The sequence below is a fragment of the Linepithema humile genome, chromosome 7 (assembly GCF_040581485.1).
Source record: "Linepithema humile isolate Giens D197 chromosome 7, Lhum_UNIL_v1.0, whole genome shotgun sequence".
Lineage (NCBI taxonomy): Eukaryota > Metazoa > Arthropoda > Insecta > Hymenoptera > Formicidae > Linepithema > Linepithema humile.
The window spans coordinates 22,208,891-22,233,958 of NC_090134.1; the positions used below are offsets into that span (position 1 = coordinate 22,208,891).

Here is a 25,068-nt window from a genome sequence, read left to right on the forward strand (position 1 = left end):
AAATTCTTTTTATGCAAGCATATAGTTAAATTACAGTCGAGTTATTCATATATTTCGTATATTTATAATGAATTATATAATTAAAAAATACGCTAACAAAGGCAGAGAGTTTAGCGAAAAACATGGAAACTTACAAATTGTTTTCATTACAAAAAATTTTATTGTTTATTCGTAACTGAGATGGCGTGTGGGATACATGCACGAAATTTCTGTCTATATATCATGTACTGTAATGTCGCGCAATGTTATGTACAAACGAGGTGTTCATAATATAATATTAAAACCTAACGATAATTAACGTAGATAATTTTTACGACTAAATTATTGCTTTTTAATTAAGAATTATGATTATAGAGATGTGCCATCTTATAAGATCCGAAATAAAATCAATTTTATGTTACAAACTGTAAGTGTGACAAACCAATAAATTTTTTAGTAGACTCTTACTGAATATTTCACATATATTTTAAAATAATTAAGAAATAGCGAAATTATGGTGATTTAAAGTATAATACATATGTCTAGAACATATTAGCACAGTATATGTAATTATAAATAGCCAACAATTTGAAACAGATAAAACTCCATACAATATATTTTACATTTAAATTAAAAACCCTAATTAAAAATAAAAAGTAAATAATTAGAGCAATTGCACCATGACTCAGAATTAGATTTAAGAATGTGGCAACTCTAAGGGTTTGGCCTGATAAAAATAAATATCTCAAAAGTTAGAATTTGAGAAAAATTGTAAGATATAATATATTTTGTATGAATTTATCGTATTCTTACAGTTTCTTTAAAAAGTGTCGAATTTCAATAGATTCTAATAAACTTTGATTTTAATGAAATATTTTATTACTTTGGTTTTGAAACATAGATTGACAAAGTAATAAAATATGTCGAAATTTGTCAGAATCTATCCAAATTTGTTATAAAATTTGACATTCTTTTAACCACAAGAATATGATAAATTCAATATATCAAATTCTTATAACTTCTGATATAATACTTTACTTTTTAACAATTTTTTTAGTCATGCAAAATTTGTAGACATAATATATTCGACGTAAAAAGTTCGAAATTGAAAGACATTACCCAGCAAACACAAAGTAACAGTAACATAACATTAATGTTACAATTTCCCACTCAACAACATAATTGTTACGTACAAGGCATGTTATATTGCAGTTACATTGTTAAGTGGGAAATTATAATATTGACGTTATGTTACTGTTAGCTTGTATTTACTGGGTATTGACGCCTGGTGACACTTTCACACTTTAGATTACCATAATACCGCCATTTTGTTCGTCTTTTTTTTATTTCAAAGTGTGGCAATCATATCTTTAAACCGATAAATTTTTCAACTTGTGTTTCTTTTTTACAATGTTACGCGAAAAATCACATTTATTTATAAGTTTTAAATTGGCATATTTCTCTTCAATGTGACGTAAGATTCACGCTAAAGCGGAAGTGATTTCATTAAAGTTTTTACCTTTTGGTACATATTCCGCAGTGTAATTTCTGCATGCTTTATAAGTGTAAACTTAATGATATCAATCTCATTGTGCCAATGAATTCGAATGTTTCGACAGCTTTGTAATATTAAACTATATCTGTTACAAAAGTACAAGAAGTTAACTACGCTAACAGCGCGCGCATTTACATAAAATAAGTACGCTTCGATAACAGCACTATAAAGCGAGCACTGATGGAGATAGTAAAATATAAAGACGAGAAACTGCTCGGTAATAAATATTATTCCTAGAGACATTCTAGGATAGGTACTATTCTCTAATTTTAATAATTTCTCTAATTACAATAATGATATATGTCTTCTTCCAAAATATAAATGCATTTCGCGAGATTATTACCTAAGAAAGTCGCTTTTTTTTACGACATAAGTAGGGTAAACTATATGATTATTGGCCACGTAAGCAATATTTTCTTTTCGTAATAAAATTGTTCAATACGTACTGTATTAAAAACAATTCTTAGAATTCTTTACACAAAAGTTCGAAATTTTGATATTCAAGCTCGAGATCCGAATTGTGTGAGTTACTCGACCATCTTAAATTAACAAACACTAATAGCAATCGACATATGTACAAAACGAAGATTATTTTAATTAAATACAACAGTTTCTGTTAGGCTGTTTACAAGTTATCCGTCACTATAACTATACTGAAGAAAGTCTCTAATGGAACGACAAAAACGTCTGTAAAAGTACGATGTAAACATAAAATATAAAATCGTACGAACAACTAGTGTTTGGTCTTATAGCCCAATAAAAATTGTTGTATTTCTTAAAACATTCAGATCTTATAGAATTATTTTAATTAAACTTTATCAAAATTTATAAATTCGTGTGATTAATACAAAATTAATACATCAGAGACTAAATACGTAACAATTATCATGCATAGTGAATTACCACAGAATGATTAGTATAAAATGGCCAATAACTCTATGGTTTATCCTAACGAGCGAGACTAGCGCTGCCTTTATTGGGGCTCATAAATCAAATTTCCATCGTATCGGCCGTAAAATTGAGCAAGAGACGATAGACACTTCAAGTGCCTAATACCAAAGAGGTGAGGTCCACATGTACACAGAATTTAACGAACACAGCAGTGTGGTTGAGATGGACACACAGTGTAAGTCGGTTACATTCCAAACGGACACATAAAGGCTACAAACAGACACAAGAAGAAATGGACACAGAAGGAATCGGCTGTGTCCATTAAATTCTATGTGCATCCGGGATTCTCCCATACCAAAGTTCGAAATACCTAAAATATCTTACATGAGAATGCGGTTTGCGCAAGTGTGTTATTTTCAAAAATAAGCATTATGAGAGCGAAGAGCGCAAGTGATTGAAGTGTTTTACACGCTTATCTTCGTCGATAAGCGATTTACGCGACTTAGATATATATGTATATCCCGTCGCTTGGAACAAAAAATAATCTAATTATCGGAGCTTTCGAATGTCCGTAAAAGATCAGGAAAAGAATGACGAATGAATAAGATGGCACCCTGAGTCGAAGAAGCACGGTCTGCGGGAACGATATGCAATTTGTCGTACTTTTCCTTACTACGTCACACTAGTTACATCAAATGGAACGAAATGTAACGTGCGGTCAGGTCGGGACTGTGGAATGTATTTTTATCCTGAGCTATAAAATCCTAAAAATGAGAAAAGAGCGAGCGTTAGGAATGAGATGCCCTCGTAAAGTCCTTTTTAACCGTCGAGATCCCTGCGGAAGACGTGTTGACCCTATAGGCGTTTCCCTTCGCCTCGGAGGGATGCTTGTGAGTACTGGTCGAGGACTTTCTGGGCGGTTTCTGAATTTGTGTCGTTGACAATCCACTCACTGGATACTTGTTTCTAGAAGTCGTCCCGTTGCTGCTGCTCCGCGTGCCGTTCTTCGTGGACGCAGCGGCGGAGGAAGCGGTCTCGCTGGGATGTCTCGGCAGGACGAAGGCCTTTGTCTGCTTCAGCAGATATTGATCATTGCACAGCGCGGAGATTAACGGTAAATCCAAGTTACGACTCTTCTCCCGAAGCGTTCGGATGTCCAGCATGCCGTCATTCTTCCCTTCGTCGTTTTCTTCCGTACCGTTGCTGGATTTATTAGGTTTGTTCATTAGGTTCGCAGTGACACTTGAAGAGGAAGTTGCCGTTGAAGAAGTCGGTGGTAACGGTTGATTTTTTTCAAGATTCTAGAACAAATAACGCGTTTTGCATCAAACATGAATTAATGTATAATTTTATGTCTCGATAAGAAAAGAAAATATAATTTAAAATTTTTGGAAGTCTATAATAAATCGAAAGAGAAAGATAATCGTAAATTTTGTTAAATTTTTGATATCATAAAAGCTGTACAATTTTTTTTCTTAAAATAATTTATTAATATTAAAAGACTGATAAAGATTTTAATTGTACTATTTTATGCATGTGAGATCTTGTATTTTACTATTAATTATAGCGAATAAAAATTGATTTATTAACTGTAATTTTGCAAATTTAATTAATTTTATTCATGAAAACTGATCTCTTTATATATATAATATTACTTTTTTTTTTCTAGGTTGCAATGCATACATGAACCGCACGCATACTGTATCTTTTAGTGCCTTTTTATTACCTGTATTTCGTAAGGAGGTGGTGGTGGAGGCGGTGGTAACCTGCGATGCTTGGATTGCATTTTGCTCACAACTAGAGTGTCCAAGCACTTGAGAATATTTTCATCACTTCTAGTCCGCGAGAACGTATGCAATGTATGAGGGTGAGTTGGTGCGGGCGGCTCTCTCCTGAGACTGTGGCTGCCCGTGGACGAACAAGTCACGCCGCTATACAGCGAGCTCGTGCTGGCGGCGTAATGACTGTTTAAATTACCGTGCAATAGGTAATTGCCGCCGGAGCTGCCGGTATCGCTGGCGCTCAGATTCTGGTTGGACGCGTACTTGGACTGCGAGGAAAACGAGGAACCGGGAAGATACGGCGTGCTGCGATACATCACCGAGGACTTGCTGAAAGATGAGGGGTACGGCGGCGGTGGATAAGCCGCCATGGCTGCCAGGAGAGAGCCCTGCTTCGCGTCGATGTACTCCTGCTTCGACACCGCCGGGTCCTTGAGTGGAAACATGACGTAGTCGACGTCAGAATATAACTGCTGTTTGTACTGTTCAATCTGTGACCGGGCGACCTGACTCGTGTAGACGGTCGCCAGACTGGACGTCGGCTGGGGCGGCAGTGGCGGTGGCGGTGGTGGCGGCGGCGGTTGTCGCGAATGTACTAATGGCGGTGGAGGTGGAGGCGGCGGAGGCGGCGGTGCTGTCAGATACGGCAGAAGCACCGCACCACCTCGGGATGCGTGCACATCCAGGTAATTGTTTGGACTCACCACAAGAGCGGCAACCGGGGCGTGCACCGGAGTGGGCTTCATCTTATCACCCGGGTAAGTGGGCGGCTGAATTCTGGGTGGTGGTTTCGGCGCGACGGTCGCGGTCGCGACATCGCTGATGGTCCTCGTGATCCTCGCGACCGGACCGGTCGTCGCCGATATATCGGGATAGGGTGGAGGGGGTGGCGGCGGTTCTCGCGGCGTTACCGCGTCATTTCGCGGTGGTGTGGGCGGCGGTATTTGAATCCTCTCGCGTGGCGAGGTGTACGGAGGCGGCGGTGGTGGCGGATCGGTTCGTCTGGGTGGCAGCGGCACGAAATCACCGCGAGTCGCGTTGTACGGCGGTGGTGGCGGCGGTGGCTCCCGCTCTCGATCCAATTCCACTACGTTCGATCTCTTCGAGACGTTGATCGTGGCGTAATCGATGTTGTCTATCGGATACGGTGGTGGTGGCGGCAATTGCCGATCGCTGTCCGTTCTCGGCGGCGGCGGTGGCGGCGGCGGTGGCGGCAAAGGCAGCGGCATAGTCACGTAATCGCAGTCCGAGTCCATCGAGGTGCTGATAGTCTTGCGCGGGGGATATCTGCCGACTATCAGATCCGACAACTCGTCGGCCGAAAGCAGCGGTCTCACGCTGGACGGATCGCTACCGTCACCGCGAAAACTGTCTGCACTGAGAATACTGTTGCTGCGGGAGCGCGAGTCCTCGAGCCGTTGATTCAGGGAGACCCCGTCGTCGTCGCCTTTGCAAACACTGTATATTGGTTCCTGATCCTCCGCGCTGACGTCCTCGGTATAAACGTCGCTGCTCTCGGACCGCAATCCGCTGTGAATGGTGTAAAAACCGGACGTAACGGACGCTTCGTCGGTGGTGGATTGAACGGAGCTCAGAGCGCAGACGTCGCTCGCCGCCGAAGATTCGTTGGTGTCCCCCGTAGGTGAGTACAGATCATCGCCGATCCGTTCGTCTTGCATCTCGCTACTTCGTAGCGTGTAAACACCGCTGGTCTCGCTCGCAATGTCAGTACCTGAAGAATATTTAATATTATTAAATATTAAATATTATTTTAAAAAAATATATATAACTATTTTCATTAATTACTCACCTGTGTATTTGCTCGTCTTCTTACAGCGATCATAAATAGCGCCCGGGAAACTGGCTGTTTCCGAAGAAACCGCGGAGTTTTGTGCTGTGTGCGAGTAGCCTAATTCTAAACTGGAGGTTGCTGAGGTGCGGCGCATTCGCGAAGGCCCACCCGCAGGTGCATTTACGACGACGACTGTGCTGCAGCTGCTGCTGCACTGCGAGCCCTCGGCGGCCATAGTGGCGCTCGACGCAAGGCGTAACGCCACCGACGTAGAAGTGGTATCTAACCCGTCAACTTCTGAAAATTGTCCTAAAATTATGTTAGTCTGCCGTTTTTGCGATTTTTTAAAATCAATTATAAGTAATTTTTATTCCTTTAATCAAAAATAAGTGCCGTACATACATGGTGCGAATTGTCAATTGTCTGAAAAGTATCGGGACTGATTTTTTCTAGCCAAGAGGAAGGGGTGCAGAGTCGTCTCCATGGGCAGGGATGTTGGTGGGGGATTTCAGGTATACGACGCGACCCGGCTCACTTGCCTCTGAATCTTTGCAGAGTGTGGATCGCTCCTAGTGTGAACAATTGTTTTTGACATGGCATCTTCCCCGTAGGCTTCACGGATCGTGGCAAGAGTCTCAGCATCGGATTTTTTCAGTCTCACGCAAAACTTGATCGCCTACCTGTTCAATCGTGCGTTGCATCTTGATTCTCGACGACACTACAAAACAACTGTTCACACTAGGAGCGATCCACACTCTGCAAAAATTCAGAGACAGTGATGCGATATCGCCCACCGCGGTCCCGGTTCCGCTGCCTCACACAACCTCACAGAAGCGTACGTCACGTATCCGTGTGCCACACGTGGCACACGTGGCACACGGATACGTGACGTACGCTTCTGTGAGGCAGCGGAGCCGGGACCGCGGTGGGCGATATCGCATCAGTGTTCAAAGGCAAGTAAGCCGGGTCGTGTCGTGTATCTGAAATCCCCCACCAACATCCCTGCTCATGGAGACCACTCTACACCCCTTCCCCTTGGCTAGAAAAAATCAGTCCCGATACTTTTCGGACGCACTATGTATAAGATGTTCCTGAAATAATCGTTAAGTTGTGCAATATTTAAAATAACTAGTCCTTTTTTATTTTCCTTAAACACACACTTCATTTCTTCAACTAAAAATCTAAGAAAAAATTTTATTTTTAAAAAAAAGATAAACAAATAGTGGAGCTCAAATTTAATGGTTTTACTTTTGTTGCAAACATAACGATGACTAAAAGCAGCCCATGAAAAACTGAAGTGATTTTCAGAAAAGTGTCTATTTTTCATTTTTATAACAATATGTTATTGTGATAAAACTTACCGTCGATAATGGACACGGGAGAAGGTGGCATTGAGTGATTGTCCGTATCCGCGTTTGTGCCGTTCAAGACTCTACTCTGAGTGGTCGAGTAAGGTGCCGTCTCGGTAAGCCGTGGCAAACACTCGGTCGAAGCAGGTGCGGTGTCGGGCTCATCTTCGCTGTGCACCCGATCACTGACTATACCGGATGTCGTGTTTGAAGATGTGCTCGAGATGACTGAAATTCGCTGGTCGCCGCGTGCACCGCGCGTCGTTAAGCTCAGTTTGCATCGGGTAGGATACATATAACAATCCCTCAAGACTTTCCGCTCTGTGCAAATAAAATTTCAATCAATTGAATTATTTTGTCCATTGTGATAGATGCCATTTTATATATACAGGAGTATACAAGTTTCCATCGTTCATGTAAAGATAGATCGTTTAAAAAACTTCTTTTATCGCGGTATTCTTTTGACTGAAAAAGGCAACAATTGATAGATAATGCCAAAAAATATTTTGACTAAGAATATAGTATCATTTAAGAGATATTTGTAAAGAAAATTACTTTAAAAACAAATTATTAGTTAGTTGGAAACTTTTACACGACATGATAAAACTTTACAAAAACTATAAGAAAAATGATTGCAAAAAGTTAACTACATATCGTAAAAGGGCAATTTAAAATCGATCTAAAAATAAAATTCTATCGAAAGCGATAATAAAGACTGGATAACTATTATATATCTATTTAGAAACATTTCGATCGAAATAATAGTGTTTTTCGTCAGTTATTCTATTGTGGATAAATACTGACGTATTGTAAAATTCCGATCAAATGATTTCTACATCTAGTGAATGATTTCGATCGGAATGAGATTACGAACATTAATGTTGACTGACAAAGTAGAAACTGCATGATTTAAGAGTGCGTTACTAATTTGCACAGTCGTTAATTTAATAATTTAGTAATAAATAAAAATACAAAACATCACCTTCTTCCTCCCGTCTCTTGGCCTCGTTTACTCTAGGTGCTATAGCCATGGAAAATTGATGGGTTTCGCGGCAAAGCCCCAGGAGAAGCTTGCTCTTATCATCGCAGCCGCTGTAGAGGGTGAGTTTGTCCGTTTGACCAACCGCACGGATTTCAAACTTCTTGCGCTGCGCAGAAAATCAAATTTTTAAGAAATATGTACAAATACTAGAGATTTTCTATACACTTTGCTATCAAACATCAGTGGCATGTAGAGAAACTAATTTATTTCAAGCAATTTATTCATTATTTATTTTCAATTCTTTGCTTCTGATATCTGAATTCAATATTGCATTGCAGTAAGCGAATAGGAGCCGCGATTTCGAAGGCACTCACGTCGAAGGAAAGCTTGCCGATGTTGTTCCAGGCGAAGATACGCGGTGTCTCCTCCTCGGAGTAGACTCGCACCCCGCGGGCGCATATTGACAGGAGAATCCGTCCGGGTCCCGCCTCGTTTTTACTCCGACGCAGCCGATACAGGTGAGCGTTGAGTGGCGCCTCCAACAGTACCGCCTCCCGGATGTACTGCAGCTCTGCCTCCTCTCTGGAGAGCCCGCTGTTCTCCCTGTGCTGGGCCGCGAGCACGGTGAGCACATTGGCCTCGAGGCACATCTGAAAGCATTTATTCAACTCGTTAAAAGCCATAATTATACCATGAAGGATGTTCAACTAAGTTACAACAATCGTTTTTATTCGCTAAATATCGAATTAATGATAGAATCATTAAATCATAAATGTCTTTTACTTGAAAAACCGTGTTATATTTTTAAGATGCTGGTGCACGTAAAAATATTTTAGATTATAGAAAAAAAACAGAATACTGTGAATTTTTTTCCTTACTTATTTTAAAAATTATAAAAAAATAGTCAAAGCTCACATGGGGAGGAAGGTAATCCGTGGACTTGCAGTAACCGACAGATCCTGCGTGTGGCCTGTGCCGTTCCTCGGCGTAGTCACCAAGATCGGCTTGTAGGGCGAGCCCAGCAAGCGCGAGCAACGGTGTAACAATGGACGGCTCGTGCAAGGGATGGTGAGGATGGAGGCTCTCCACTCCGCCGCCATGCCGGACAACATTGTCGCGCAGTTGCAGGTAATAGTGGTGTTGCGTCGTCTCATCGCTAAAACAATGCAAACCTCTAAGATATATTCAAAGAATAATTAAAACCTATTAATTAATACTTATTAATATTGTCAAGAAAAAAAGACTCCTTTTTCAAAAGTTATTATTGATTTAATTATTGCTTGCCGTAATTTGTACCATTAGAAATCTTAATTATTTCTACGCGGAGAAAATTTTATATCAAAAATTGTTTTTTATATAATGGCCGTAGTATTTAAACATATAATTCCTCTTACAGTCCGCGGCTACTGCCGTATCATAGTAATTTTTAATATAAAATTTTCTCCGTGTATACATATTTATAAAAATAAATAGATAAACCAATTATCGAACTTAGCGAGAAGAGAACAAAAAAGTATTAGAAGTATATAGTTTAATTATCTTTCTAACAATACAAAGAAATGTTTCAAAGTGATTGGAGTTGGTTTTCCAAGAACGAATATGATGCAAAGGAAAATTTTCTTTCTCGTGATGATTAGAATTCATATTATTCAGTATAACGATCTTGACAACAAGTGAATTATCTGAGAATGAATACATTAAAATACATGCATAATTATATAAAATAAAACATATATGAATAATAATAAAATTAAATAAATGTGGCAAATGTTCAGTTCTGTTCCGCGACTAAAACCTAATTAATATTTATCGCGCTGGCGTCGGCCATCGAGCCGGCATAAAAACTCGTTCCCACACAGATATATATATCGCATGAATGAGTAGGGAATATTTCAAACGACATCCGTCGACGTTCGATTAATCTGCTCGATCGTTCTGCTTAACGCTTAACGTCGGGAGATCGTACGCCAATCGGAAAGAGCATATCTTTACAGGCTTGGTCCAAGTATTCTTATTAATTATGCAAATCGCACTCGGCATCGCGCTCATCGTCCGTTATAATACGGAACATTCACGTGGTGCCAATTATGGGCATTTACGAGCACACGTGTTTTCAAGAATAACAAGCTAAAGATAAATACTTTAAGCTTGAGATGAATAATATTCGTTCCAAATCATCTATAATTTGAATTTTAAAACAAATCATTAATAATCAAATTATCATCATATATGCAAGGCTGAAAACGTACTACATGTAAATACAGAGCGATTTCTTGTTAAAAAAATTAATTAAAATTTTAGTATAAATTTTTTTCGCACAAGGCTTCGTTTTTGACAAAAACTTAGACATTTTAGATTGGCAAACCACTATTTCTGCACATGTAAATATATTGGGTTATGTAATAAATAAATAAATTTTTGAAATATATTTTTCTTATCGAACATAGTTTGATAACTTAAATAAAAACACATAAATTAAATCGTTTGTTGAAGTTGTAAACAAGCTCCGCCTGTATAATGAATTTTTTTCACACTGCGCAAAAGCGTGCAACGCAAAAAAAAACAATAACATCATCATTGAAAAGTACGAAATTACACATCACACTGCATTTATTCCGAATCTTCAAATATGTTCTATCGCATAGAATTAGGAATAGAAGAATTAGAAATATTTCCAATTTTGTGTCGCAAATTAAAAATCGTTTAAAGCGGGTTTAATTGAACGAATAAAACCAGAAACAAAATGCTGTGTTATTGAAGTCACTCTTATTGTCGCAAAATATTTCCAACTCATAATGTAATCAGCCGAACATTTAATTGCAACCGAAGAGTTATTTAACACACACGCGCGATTATTGCGACATTGTCATTGGATCAAGGGCAACGTTAGTTAAAAGGAGAGCGCAGACGAAAGTTTCAGAACGAGAACCGACAAGCATCGTCATTAACCAAAGTCGGAAGTATCGGCGTGGACGGCACGGCGGAATTTTCGGAGCCCGCGCCAAGCGCGGCCCTCAAGCCTGTAGGCTTGAGAATTAAACCCTCGTCGACGCGAACGTGCGGTGAATCGCCAAGTCCGATGTAAATCACAGGTTTCGAGTGGAAATCAGAAACCGACTATACGGATCGGTATAATTATCGAAGAGAGTCCCGGGAATGCTTTCATTTAATGCGCACGGTCGATCTATCACGCGCCACATAATAATTTATAATTACAAGAATAGGTAGCACTTAGCTACCGGACGGGAGTCCGAATTTCGTTTCGCGAGCGTGTACCCCCTACTATGTATGATATTCCCTCCCCCTGCAACTTTGTATCGCGCCTTTTTTTCATACGCATCCCTCCTTGCTGTCCTTTCGCACGTCTCTTTCTTTTTCCACGGTGGAGCCTTGTAATCGTGCGACACCGGCGCGTCTAGAAGAGAAAAAGTAGCCGGACGCGTTTCGCATTTTGCAGTAGTAGTAATTCGGACGTATATTTGCATGCTCGTCGTTTTGATTAATTCCGCAATCGAATCGGAAATCGAATCGCTCTTCTTTCATTTATTGGCTTGTGTAATTTCGATTTTTCACATCACTCTATCTACTTTTCTGTCAAGTAAAACACAGTTTAATTAGCAGGTAAATTAAACATTCGTTTATCGAAGTTGTAATCAACTTCCATATATTACGATTTTTTACGTCTCGTAAAAACGTGCTGCGTAGAAAACACAATAATACTATCTCTTGAAAAATCTGAAATTACTTACACAGAACAGTTCGGACAATTCGAATCTCAAATTCGGTGAAGAGATAAAAAGAAAAATTTTCTTCACTGTCCGAACTGTTCGAATCTTCGGACGCTACAAACTTACATCAATAGATCAACGACTGTTCGAATTGTCCGAACACGATGCTCATTTTTTTTTATTCAAACAGTTTCAACATATGAAAAGTTCGAATTTTTTATCAGAGTCGTCTAGAGAAAATGCGATTGTACTTCGAGAAATTATCACAGAGGGATAACCTTCTCTGAATAAAGTATGACAATAAAACTATATCCTTACCTTAGGAGTAATGGCGTATCGACGTAAAAACGAACACGAAAGTACAGGACGAAAGCTGGTCTCCCACTGCTGTCTAAACCCTGGAAGCAAATATACGCATATATCAATAATCGTGGCAGTAATTATGAATCGCGATAGGAGTCGCATGCTCCTCTAACAATGGCTATCATGCATTAGAGATGTGCCGCGACTGCAAACACACCGTGATTGACATGTGCATATAATATGCACATTTAGCGTACACAATGAACAACTGCTTGGACAGACAAACGAGTAATACGAGATGTATTCTTCTCTGAGAAGAATACACCGCGCGTTACAACTGTTGGACGTCTAAACTAACATAACAATTCTTTATGGATCCAACCATCCGCAGGATGTTTCGCGATGAGTGAAAGAAAGCATCCCGCGTGACTTTCCGCGCCACGCAATTATTCGCAGGTTAATATTTCAGATATTTAAATAATTCAAAAAAGATCGCAATATCAAATATCGTCAGTTCAGGAATCTATATCCGAATTTATACGAATTATCAGAGTGATATTGCTATTCAAATATTCATAGCCATAGTTAAGATCTTCGAACCGGAGACACGCATCGTTTTACAATGCATCACTGGAGGGTAGACAGCGATCCCGGGAGTTTCATTAACACAAATTAGAGGCTGCACAAACACAGTGCTGGACCGCTAAGCAGTGATCCTCACAGTGTGCTCGATACATCATCCAACGGAGAGGCGGAAAAAAAGGTAAAGGCGTATCACAAGGAAGAAAGAAGAGGGAGGTGAAAAGGGATGAGGGAGTGAAGAAGGACAGGTACCAATAACGCGAAGCCCATTCCAAATTCGGTAGCCGAAAATTAAACCGGGAAGGCTTCTCCGGTCGTGTCTAGACCTAGACCCTCCGGTCAAGTCGCAGCAAATTACACCGTCGGCTCCATCCGCATATTTTACGAACCATAAATATTAATCCACGTATAACGTACATCCCCCTCCCTCTCACTCTCTCTCTCTCTCTCTCTTTCTCTTTTCCGCTTTACTCCAAATTGCCGTCCTCCTTCCACCTTTCTACCTCTTTGTATCCTCTTCTCCTCTGCGGGATACAGTCATCGCTAAAATTAAGAAACCAAGCCGACCACTCATTACCTACGCTGAGAGAAAAAAAAATAGTTACAGTAACTATCATCTCACTATCATTTATAGTGCTCTTCGGCGCCAACCACATTTTTATAGGTGTTCTAACTATGCAAATTATAGCTAATTCTACACCGCTATGGTCATTATAAATATAATATTAATTTATTTAACCATTTTGTGTACACTTTATACGAGATTTTTGTATAATAAAACGTGCTATCTTACTGTGTTTATATTCAAAATTATTTTAACTTACAGTAAAATTTTTATGTTGATTATATGGTTGGTTACGTACTTGGTTGGTTATTATTGCTAATATTATAGTAGCAGTTGCTATAAAAAATGAATATTCTAGCTATAATTTTTGTATTATGCAATTATATTATAGTTTCAAATACCGCACACTTTTCTGTAGTTTTTCTGTGGTATTGTAGGCGTGTGTATTGAAACAAATAGCTTTCTAACGCGCGGTTGTAACTTTAAAGCTTGAATTCAGAGTACGAAAAAGTAAGAAAAAGGAAGGTCCGTATAAATATTGCAATAATTGTTTCAATATTTCTTGCGGAGACGAAGAGAGGGGAGGACGTGTGTTGCGCGATATCTCTGAATCTACTCGCGGTGATTGGACCTCCATTTCGGCTAATGACGGGCCGCAACCAATAACCAATAAATACTCACCCGGTAGAGCTGGGCTACCGCACTACGTGCTTATCTCCGATGAACATCAGCCCCGAGGATTTCCTGCGTGCTGAGCGCAAGTGGGCTCGAGGGGGTCTCGACTATTAAAACCGACCTCTTTCTCTCTCCTCATCTCCAATACGCGATCACATCTGACCACTGCTTCTTAGATCCTCTTCCTGTTTCTCTGACGCCCTCCCCCTACCTTTTCTCTTTCTCTCTTTCTATCTTTCTTTCTCTCTCTATCCTTCTTTGTAAGAAGCACGGACGTTTCTTCATAATTTAAACTATTATTTTTTAGCCTGCTTTTTATGACATTTCGTTAGCACTAATGTGATAAAATAGATTTATTTCAATTTTAATTTCAAATTCAAGAAAAAACCAAAAAAAAAATTCATGGAAGAATAATAATGATATCATTGTATTTTAATTTTTTTTAAGCTTCTCCCTTTTTAATGTCGTGTAAATTACCTGATTTAAAAAAATAAATTTAAAAACTTTAATTTTCCTAAATCAATGCTATATTTCTTTTACTTTCACTAACGTCAGAAAATACCCCTGTCGAGCTGCCCCCCCCCCACCTTGCACAAATAAAAAAACCAATAGCGCAAAATTATAAGCTATTTATGAGCTTTCATATTCCGCAAATTAAAATTTTTGAGCTCGTCACGCTGAGCATGAATTTAATGTTTTTCGTAGGGGGGGGGGGGGGGGCTGGATCGATATCGATTAAGGATTGTTTGAGGACTAAGGGGGTGAGTTTAAAAATCGAAACTATATCAGTTCAAAAGCTCATAAATAGCTCTTAATTCTACCGCAAAGATTGATTGAATATTTTTATTTTTAAGCCGGGGAAGAAGAGGGGGCTGAGCACAGAATATGTGAACGGTCTACCGCCTTTAAATTGCATTCTCAGATTTTTTCTTTTAAATCAACGGGGGTTGCAAATACGTGAGCTACACAGAATGTTTGTGAGAGACGAGTTCACCTTTGTATGTTAATTGGAATCTTTTTTTTTTTTGTATTTATTATCCAGGGCAAACTCCAACTGCAGTTATAAAACGATTGTTGTTAAAAGGGACCCCCATCATTAAAATATGCTATAAATTGCATTTCTCTCCCTTTCTTTCTCCGTCTCTCTCTCGTATCCTCAATTCTTTTTCGCATTCCTTCGACGAGTTTGCCAGGATATATTGCGGCTACTCGTCTTGAAGGAGAGCGGTTGCTGCCGTATGCTTGTTTAACACTACCCTCAAGGCAAAACGCACGGTCGCCATCGCGCCCCGATGGATGGTAATGCTAATCCGAGCAAAGCAGCCTGCGCTACATATTCGGAACGTGCTCTTCGCTATTCGTAAATAGTTTATTTATTTTGTTTCCGCTCGCTGATGCTATTCGTCCTTAATTCGCAATCGTTCGCAGAATGGACGAACGAGATTTCACAGCGATAAGTAGACATAGCATAATGCGCGAGAGTAGGGAATCAGCGTTTAATCGCGTTCTGACAAATGATAAGCGACAAATAAGCAGCTACTTACGTATGTATGAGAGTTTCGCCAATTCTTCGGGGCGTATTTGCTCAGCTTATTCTCGGGATCCACGAAGAGATACTCGCCGTCTGAAACAGTAAAAATAACTCATGTATCTCAGTGCAAATCTACAATCTCTGTGGGCAAACATCAAATATAAAATACTAAATTGTGTAATAAGTAATTTCGTATTTTCCAACAAGTATTTCATATTTTTTACACAGTACACTTAAAAAATCGTGAGAAACAGACGCAACTTGATTATAACTTCGACAAACAAATATTTAATTTACATGTTAATTAAACTGCGCTTTGCTCAACAAACAATATTGACAGATTTAATTTCAAAGTCTAAAATTACTTATTACAGATTTAAATTTTAAATTCACGAAATATCGAAACAAATATCTTAATTGTTATAGCGATGTCACAAAAAAATTATTGTTGTTTCTTTACATTTTTTATTTTGTTATCTTATTTATCTTATTTAGTTATCTTATTTATCAGCAATCCTTAAATAATTTTATGTATAAAATTTTATTATAAATCTTATCGAGAATGAAATAAAGTGGATTTTACGTTTTTATCATAATAACAAAGGAATAGATCGTTAGATCAATGAGACATATCGCGCACTGCATTCTGAAATGCAGCGTTAGCGCAAAATAAACATAGGAAACGTATACGTGCTCATAGTATGGTTTTTCCCGGATATGGTTCTTCCATGAAATTCGGAAACTCATTCTTCCAGCACGTACGATTTTTTTGCATGTCTTACAACTCTCCGATATTTCTTAAACGAGCGAAACAATGAAAGACTACGAGAGATGTTTGTGAATGAAAAGGTCCCAACCTGTCCTACCTACATAGGACCCAAATACTCGTATTTTTACGGCACAATATCATGCTTTTCAAACTGGAATTTGATTCAGAACTTCAAACGGGGATTGTAAGCAGAGGCCTTCAGGACCCCCTCGCGTGCAGTCTGTCTGCGAAACTTTCGAATACCGTTGATTGTTAAATTTATCAGTAAAATAACAAACATATTTTATCTACCTGTAGAAATTTTTATTTTTATCCATTTCAATTATTTTTATTTGCCCCAAAACATTTGTTATTTTACAGAAATACGTTATTGTAATTTTGATTCTGCAGTTTTTTTATATTGCACGCAATATAAAATTATACATAGCATCGATTTCTGTGGCAAATTACAAGTGGTCTAAAATGGACTTAAGTCGCCCTGGTATTCTCTCGACGCGCTCACTCTCCGTGGAGAAGAGCACCTGTGTTACCCGAGGTATAACCCAACCATTATCGGGGAATGTTGCCCGCGGCTAACCCTGGCCTGTAACGATCCATCGGGTCCATAGGGCCCATCGTATTTCTCGGGAGATATATTTCGCAGTCACGAATGGATCTTCCTTTTTTTCTTTATCTCACTGGAACACAATCGAGTTCGCGTCGCGTTTGTCTCTCCATTTCGCCTCTTCTATTTCGCTTCAAAAATCTGTATCTATTAATCTTCCGTACAAAAGGGTCTAGATTTATGCCCATTTCCACCAATGTAGATTAACTTTAATCTCGGTTCAACTTACTCTTCATCTGTTTCTAGTTCTAAGAATTAGAACCGAAATTAAAGTTAATCTACGTTGGTGGAATCGGGCATTAGTCTGTTTTGTTCGCAGTTCACTGCACAGTTTGCGATGATAACGAAAAAAACGGAGTATAAAATATTAAAAAATACTAAATCGTCAACCGTGATATATTGGACTGCGTAATAAATAATTTCGTCTTTTCCAATGATGATATTAGTGTTTTTTACGCAGCACGCTTTTACGCAACGTGAAAAAATCGTAATAATAATGTAAATTATATTCCTGAGTAATAAATTTTATGTCCTGATTTGCACCTTTCTTTACGTACGAAATAATAAACAGACAAAACTTGATTGACAACTTTAACGAACAAATATCTAATTTATGTGCTAATCAAATGTGCTAATCACTGCAATTTGTCTAACAAAAGAAGCAGACAGATTTATTTTGGAAGTCTCAAATTATTTGTTACACAACTCAATACACATGTATATTCTCAACTTTGATTCTCAATTTACAGTTACACGGGAATATCTGTGTTGCTTTGATGGACAAATGTGCGTCGCATTTTATACACTCAAAAAAATGATCTTGCAATAATAGCTAAAATTTTCTAGGTGTAAAAAATTAACTAAAACAGACAAATGATTAGCAACTGTTGTGATATTGCATATGTAATTACTTAATCAGTTTAGATGACAGAAACAGAATATATATCTGTATTGTTTGTGAACTTTAAAAAGAAAGTTTCTTTAAAGCGCCTATCTATATAAGATCAATCACGTGTTAGATCATGCAATGAATAACATTTAGCAATGGTACCTAAATTTTTCAGAAGCTATTGCTAGAACATTACTGTTATAAATTCTATATGTGACAAACAATGTTTTCACAGATACGAAAAATAGCGATACATTCTTGTTGCGATATCTAGAAATCTAACTACATCAGCGAAATATTTTTTTGAGTGTAGAGAACATCGAAAAGGTCGGAATAGAACGTTCTATGTCGCGACGAGAAAAATCTGATGGGCGAGATTCTCTCATGAACCCGTCGGTTTCCCAGAAAGAAACAATACTCTCTCTTTTTTTTCTCCCTCTTTCTCTCTCTCTCTCTCTCGACTTTAGCGTGGCGCAGTAATGCGCCGTAACCATAATTACACCCGTAATCACTCCTGATTGCTGAGAGGGGGATCCTGCTCATCTCTTTCCTTCGCTGCCCTTCGCACTCTCGTTGGCTATCCTCTACCGATCCGATCTCCCTTCGAACGTGAAAGAGAAGGAGAGAGAGAGATCGCAAAGGCTTCTTTCAAGGAATCTCGCGAACGTGCCTGGTCCCAGCCTCGATTTTAGATCCAAGACCCTTCCCTCTCATCATTATAAAAAACGAGTCGTGACTCTGATAAATATTAAGAAGGTATAAGCATAAATACGCGGATCGCTGGATATAAAAAGCCCGTATATTCATGAATTAATTCCTAATCGAAGGTATTGATAACATTGAATTTATAATTTTTAATATATTTTACTACATGTGTAGTAATATATATAATAATAATCAATTTATAATAAATTTATAATTGTGAAATCAATAATGCCAAAAAAATATGCTTCTTGAAAGATAAGCGTAATGAGATATTAGAAATATCCGAAAATAATGTCGTTTATCGTATATGTAAGAAAAAATATAAAGTTATGACTTCACCTATAATCCATAGGTGCAATCATAAACAGTTACATAAATTATATTCTTGAGTGAATAATGAATTTTATATCTCGATTTATTCATGCCTTTTTATGTACAAAATAATAAACGGCATTTTTCGGGTACTTCTAATATTTTTTTCTCAACAAAATAGTTACAAATTGAAATGTTAATAATTGCGCCCAAATTCGACTGTGTAATATAAGATAATTTTGAATATTATTCCAAATTAAGTCGTTCGGTTTCCCGTATTAACAATGATGAAATTCATCAAGAAGAATCCTGCCATCTAAAATTCTCCGTATAATCGTAACTAAGGCCGGTCGAATCCGTTGGGAGAAGATAAAAAAAGGGCTGCAGAAATAACAAAGCGAAACATTAGTTAAAAAAGGATAGAAAAGCAGGTCTCTTCCCTAAAAAGCTCAAAGGCTCTCGCTAGCGTTGAGCGAGCGACGGTTCGGGAGGTGCTGCTCGCGGTGGTGAGATTCGCTGGAGAAGGATCGTCGCGTACAGCATGGCGCGAAGGGACGGGGGAAGACATTGAAGCCCTGTTGTGACGTAGCCTCAACCTCGCCGCGATATATATCCCCGTGGACCTGTGCCGGGGCCTATTCTCCGTTACCTCCCCACCGCCCCGCCGCCGTACGGGTCCAGGTCGGATCTTCTCGCCCCTCTTCCGCCCCGCGTCGTGCGCCGACGATCTCCGTACACGGCGCCCTCCTTCCACATTCCTGTGTGCGGAGCCGCCGCGTCGCGCCGTGCCGGCGGAGACGCTCGGACCGAGAGATGGAATACGAGAGGCCTTATACAAATCACCGGGCTACCGTCTTACCCGGGGCCCCGTTCTCTTTCTTTCTGGCGTCTCCCTTCCGTCCGCTTTTCTCCCTCTATCCCACCTGGCCTCTCTCTTTTTTCCACCGCTCGTCATTCTCCTCCGTCTTATGGCAACCTATTATCTCTCTCATTTATCGCATTTCCCTCCCCCCCCTCTCTCTCTCTCTCTTTCTCTCTCTGTCGTATATGCGATTTTTTTGGTCCCAACATCTTCGCTCGGTCTCTCGCCGCGCGTCTGTGTACGTAATATCGGCTTCTCTCTTTCTTAGGCTTTTCTAGAAATTAGCGCGGACTGACACGTCAAGAAAAAAATCTAATGTTTATTAAAATAAATATAAATTTTATTTGCAATAATAATTGAGTTTAATTATATTAAATCACATACAATGCGAATTTGTACAATGAGGATATATAATGAAAATTTTTAGACAAACTATTTTCGACGAAATGCAGTTCCTCAGCTTAACGAAATCATGACTAGAAAATTTTCAATAAGATAAACTCTTTACAGAAGATTTAAAACGAATGCACTACATACAATTTTGCAAGCGGCGTTAATAATAGATGGATTACTTACATTTTGGTTCAAAGTTGACACGGAATGTTATTATTTTTAAACGTGTGTGAGGAAAAGTGTAATATATTCATAAAATATGATCGATGACTCATTTGGTCTCAAGTTAAAAAATTGCATTTTATCGAATAATAATAAATTTTATCTAAGAATATCATATTCACATTTTTTTATGATTCAATATATTATACAATTATAGAAACTATTAGATTTTTCCTCGAACGCGATCGTTCAATCTATCGGGAGAAATAATGCAAAATAAAAAGGAGTGCAAAAAAAAAAGACAGAATCCGCGAAACAGAGATTAAAATGGGAAGGACAGAAAAAAACGAAGGAAGAGACTTGAAGTTCATTAAGAAAGATGGAAAGCAAAACTCGGAACTGTTTAGATTGCAAGTGGAGTAAAGGCTCGCAGAGAGTTTGCCGCGAGCTGCAAGCCGTAACGCGCGTGTAGGGAGTGCGAGTTGCTCCTTCTTTTTTTTTATACTTGTTCCTCAGGTGCATTTTTTCCTGTCGTGCCGTGGCTCGCGCGTCTCAAAACCCGCCGGAGCTCAAGCGAGCCCCAGTGATGGTGCTCCGCTGGAATGTAGAAAGGATGGGTGGGGTAGGGTCTCGTGGGCCCTTTGAGGGCCCGCAAAGGCTTTATTCGTGGTGGGGACCACCAGTTGGACCGGCTTGTCACGATTGGTGGGGAGCGAGGTGAGGGTAGCGATGAACGTGAGCCGTGCGGTATGCAGAAAGACCCGACGTTTAGTCAAGAGGCTCGGACGTCTCGCTAGTTTAATGTTTATGTGATTTCTGGCCACTCCCTTCTGTCACAGACGACGCGCCGTGAAGATCGTAATATCTATTTTTTTTCGAGTACAATTAATTCGAGGGTGGCGCGCGATTTTCCTCTTCAAAAAATAGCACCCCGTAATTCATGAGTCTCTCGGTAGCTGTCTTCTTTCTGCGCGCGTAAACTTGATAACTCAAAAAGAGTAACAATAATAGAGAAAGTAGATTATTATTTTGCGCAAAGTATTTACAATGCTCGTTTCGTTCATCAACACGATTGCGAAAGCATGAAGCATAAGATAAAATCTGCTATCTTAAAAATTGAACGGAAACTTACAGGTAAGAAGTTAGTTTTCAAAAGCGCTTTGAATAAAATGTTATTAAATAAAATCAAATAAAAAAAGAACTATAACTACATAAGTATCGTGCATTGCAAGTTAAGTCTTTAATGACTTTTTACCAGCTTGAAATTTTATCTGTCAGTCATGATCAGTTTTTTGCGCGCAACGCGATAAAATACACAAGAATATGCATAACTCACCGGACAATATTGCCAGGCCAAAAAGTTCGCAATCTCGCATGCCCTGTTGGCTGAGCAGCGTACATGTCTGCGCATAAACCTCCTTTACTCTCGATTTAGCCTGTAATAAGAAAACGTAGCTATTAACACCAAAACTTTTCCAACTATCTGCTTTTTCGCCAAACAACATTAGCCATTGTGCATTTTTTAGGTGCTTTGTCACATTTCTATCGAAAACATGGCTCTTTTCGTGATATTAATTTTAATTGGAGGATGTATAGGATCTACAACAAATTTATTTGTAAAAGATAAAAAATGAAAAAAACCAGGATAAAAATGTTAGGATTTGGACAATTTTTGTGAAGCATGAATCGCTCGTTATGCAAACCCTTAACGCAAAATAATGCGCATGTTTTTTTTCTAAAAAATTATACACTAAAAAGGTGGAGCAAGGTATGACTTAAATATCTCTAAATCGTTCTGACTCGTGCGTTTTTCTGTCGCTTCTACTTATTCGCTTCCCGTCGCACCCCATGGAAAGGAAACAATAAGAGCTGCAGTTAACAAGCAAGCTTTTCCATAATTATTAGCATTCATGGTGTAATTACTGCGCTCTATTAGGAAAAACCGAGGCTAATTGTTACAATATTCAGTTTTGTAATTAATTTTGCTGACTTATTAGTGAAAGATAAATTAATGTTTTCTTTTTGCTACAAGCGGTTCAATTAAATAATATCTTCTTAATTAATAATTAAAAATTAAATATCTCATTAGTTAATAATGTTCATAATTGACATTTAAATCGCTAAGAAACCAAACTAATTAACTCCACTTTTTGAAATTTTTCCAATTTTAGTACCAAAACGCACGATTAGTGCGTGACTTTTCATAAATAACTTGATGAAGTTTTGTTTGGTGCAATTAGTCAGTTTGGCTTTTGAGCTTTTGGTTCATTTGTCTTACCTCGACGATGAAGTAGAGCGGATCACCGGGAAGGGCGTGTACAGCGAGATAGCGGCTGGCGGACACCAGGGGTTGAAGGCAAGACCGCGCAGCCGTGACACCGCTACCACGCATGCTGCATGCTTCATGTCGTCGCCGCTGCGCCCAGCGTCCTCACTGCAAATAATTAATCGTAATCGTCTGTTAGACGCACAAAGAATCTTCATATGCGCAGTGCTACTCCGAAACTCTAAATCTACATTTGTATAATCTATGTGAAGTCTCTATTTAACGCTTTCATATAATCTTGTGTATGTGATGTAAATTGTTATGCAATTTTTTAAGAAAATTTTCAGAATATTTCGATTTTTTTCTCTAATTTTTTCAGTGAATTTCAATTGTGTAGTTAATTGTATTGGATAGAAAAAGTTAACAGACGTAAGAATCAAAGCGCAGATGTCGTGGCGCAAAAAATTTATTATTTAATAATACAATCTATTGGACAGATTTTTATTAAATAATTTTTTTTTCAATTTTTGACTGTGTCGCTGAAGAACGTCCGATGTGGAAAACGTTTGGCATTTTTGTGATCGCAATTTCAACAATCATAATTGACATAAATATCAACGTACTTACATCCGCGTTGATCTTTTCGTCTTATTGCGATTGTGTATCAAGGTCTTTTGCATTTTCTTTATTTTCAATCAACACACGCATAGTGATTTGTAAGATAGAAAAAAAAGAATTTCGCATCATTAATGGAAATCAAAAGAGGATGGCTGTAGAGCGAAGCTAATCTCACGATAGACTACAATCGTATCGATATAACGTAACAATGGTAACGGTAACAATGGATAGCATATTAACGTGGCATGCGATGTGAAGCAAACAGTAACATAAAGCCCGTATCGGGCTGTGCATTGGAGATTGAATATTGCGAATTGATGATTGAAATTCGATCCATCACGACAAAGTAGGGTGAGATTGAGATTACTCGATCGGTCGAATTCCATCTTCAATTTGCAATCTCCATCTCTAATACATAGTTTGATTCCGGCTTAACCGATTGCGCGCAGATTACGATGATCTATCCGAGCGGAATTTAGCAGCGCACGCTTTGCTCCAGCTTCCGATTCGCAACTTGGCGTTCGCGCAAGCAAGCATCTTCATAATAGATATTGATAATTGAATTGCTGCTGGCATCACTCTGGTTTCCGCCTACAAGCGGAACAACACGAGGAAAGTCATCAAAGCATGACTTATAAGCTCCGCGAGCGGCACGGAAATTTCAGTCATCGACATTACATCTCCCGCGTCTTCGATTCGGCGAACTGATTCGAGAAATGACGCGAACGCATCTCGAAGCAGACGTTCCAAACTGTCTCGCGGCTTCACGTCGCAACACGGTAATCGACAAAATTGACTAATGGACGATCCGCGAGAGAACAGAAAGGAGGAGAGACCATCTTATCCACGAAGGGATGATCGATGGGCTCCATTACCGGGAGACGCGTGCAATCCGCCCACACCCCGGAGGAGAGCTGGCCCCCCCTCGGTACTCTCGCTCTTCCTCTCGATCACCCGTGCGCGTTCTTGTGGCCGCGTAGTTGTCTATCCCCCTCCCTCCCCCCTCCCTCCCTCTCTCTCTCTCTCTCTCTCTCTCTTCTGGATGCTTCTCTTGGCTCGCAGCACGTTGATGCATTTACTCGCTTACCGGTATAACTGCCACACCATTATAAAAGCCGGTCTCTCCCACCTTTTCTGTCTCTCTCTCTCTCTCGCTTCTTCTATCTCTCCTCTCGGATCCCCTCATTCTCGCTTCTTCCTCGCGGTCTCTCCGGAGGCCCCCCGATAGCCGATGCATTTCGCAGCCGTTCAACCTGTGCGCGTCCCCGCGCAGCATTCTCAGCGCGATCACCGACCCCATGCACCCGGTCGCGTCGCGCCGCGCCACCGCGCGCGAGGGAAAATCACGGAGGAGCTATCCCGGCGGAATCGCTCTTTCGACATTTTCACGCTTCGTCGTGCACCCTCCAACATTTTCGACGTCACAGTGTAGCGAACCGTCCGCACTGCCGAGCAATAATTTCGGCGATAACCGATGGACGAGAGTAACATTGTTTGAAAATGATCAATCTAAATATTTCTGAATTACGCTGTATGAGAATACAATCAGACGTTCATGCATATTACAGTTTGTTATAGAAGAATAAAATTTATTAAACTGATATTACGTGTTAATCAAATTGCGCTTCGCCTGATAAAAAAAAGTAGACAGGTTTATTTAAAAAATCCAAATTTACTTATTACAGAATATTTTTACAAAAATCGATACTGTACTTTGATGACAGAATTAAAGAAACAAGTGACATAAATTTAATATAATTGGAAATATTTGTTAC

General features: G+C 39.2%; 1 protein-coding gene across 4 annotated transcripts in view; it reads right to left on the bottom strand.

Annotated features, from left to right (window-relative positions):
* Nucleotides 1-137: 137 nt before the first annotated feature.
* The window catches only part of ex (expanded), a 48,691-nt gene continuing 23,760 nt past the window's right edge, over nt 138-25,068 (bottom strand). For 3 of the 4 annotated variants that reach the window (XM_067359669.1, XM_067359668.1, XM_067359670.1), the window contains 11 exons: nt 22,688-22,843; nt 21,746-21,845; nt 15,727-15,806; nt 12,376-12,455; nt 9,245-9,485; nt 8,704-8,979; nt 8,330-8,495; nt 7,360-7,668; nt 6,017-6,307; nt 4,152-5,938; nt 138-3,726 (listed from right to left, as the gene is read on the bottom strand). In XM_067359669.1, the coding sequence (XP_067215770.1) occupies nt 3,214-3,726; nt 4,152-5,938; nt 6,017-6,307; nt 7,360-7,668; nt 8,330-8,495; nt 8,704-8,979; nt 9,245-9,485; nt 12,376-12,455; nt 15,727-15,806; nt 21,746-21,845; nt 22,688-22,801 (3,957 nt within the window). In that variant the 5' untranslated portion in view covers nt 22,802-22,843 and the 3' untranslated portion in view covers nt 138-3,213. The remainder of the gene's footprint in view (nt 3,727-4,151; nt 5,939-6,016; nt 6,308-7,359; nt 7,669-8,329; nt 8,496-8,703; nt 8,980-9,244; nt 9,486-12,375; nt 12,456-15,726; nt 15,807-21,745; nt 21,846-22,687; nt 22,844-25,068) is intronic. The other variant, XM_067359671.1, reaches the window with a different exon arrangement.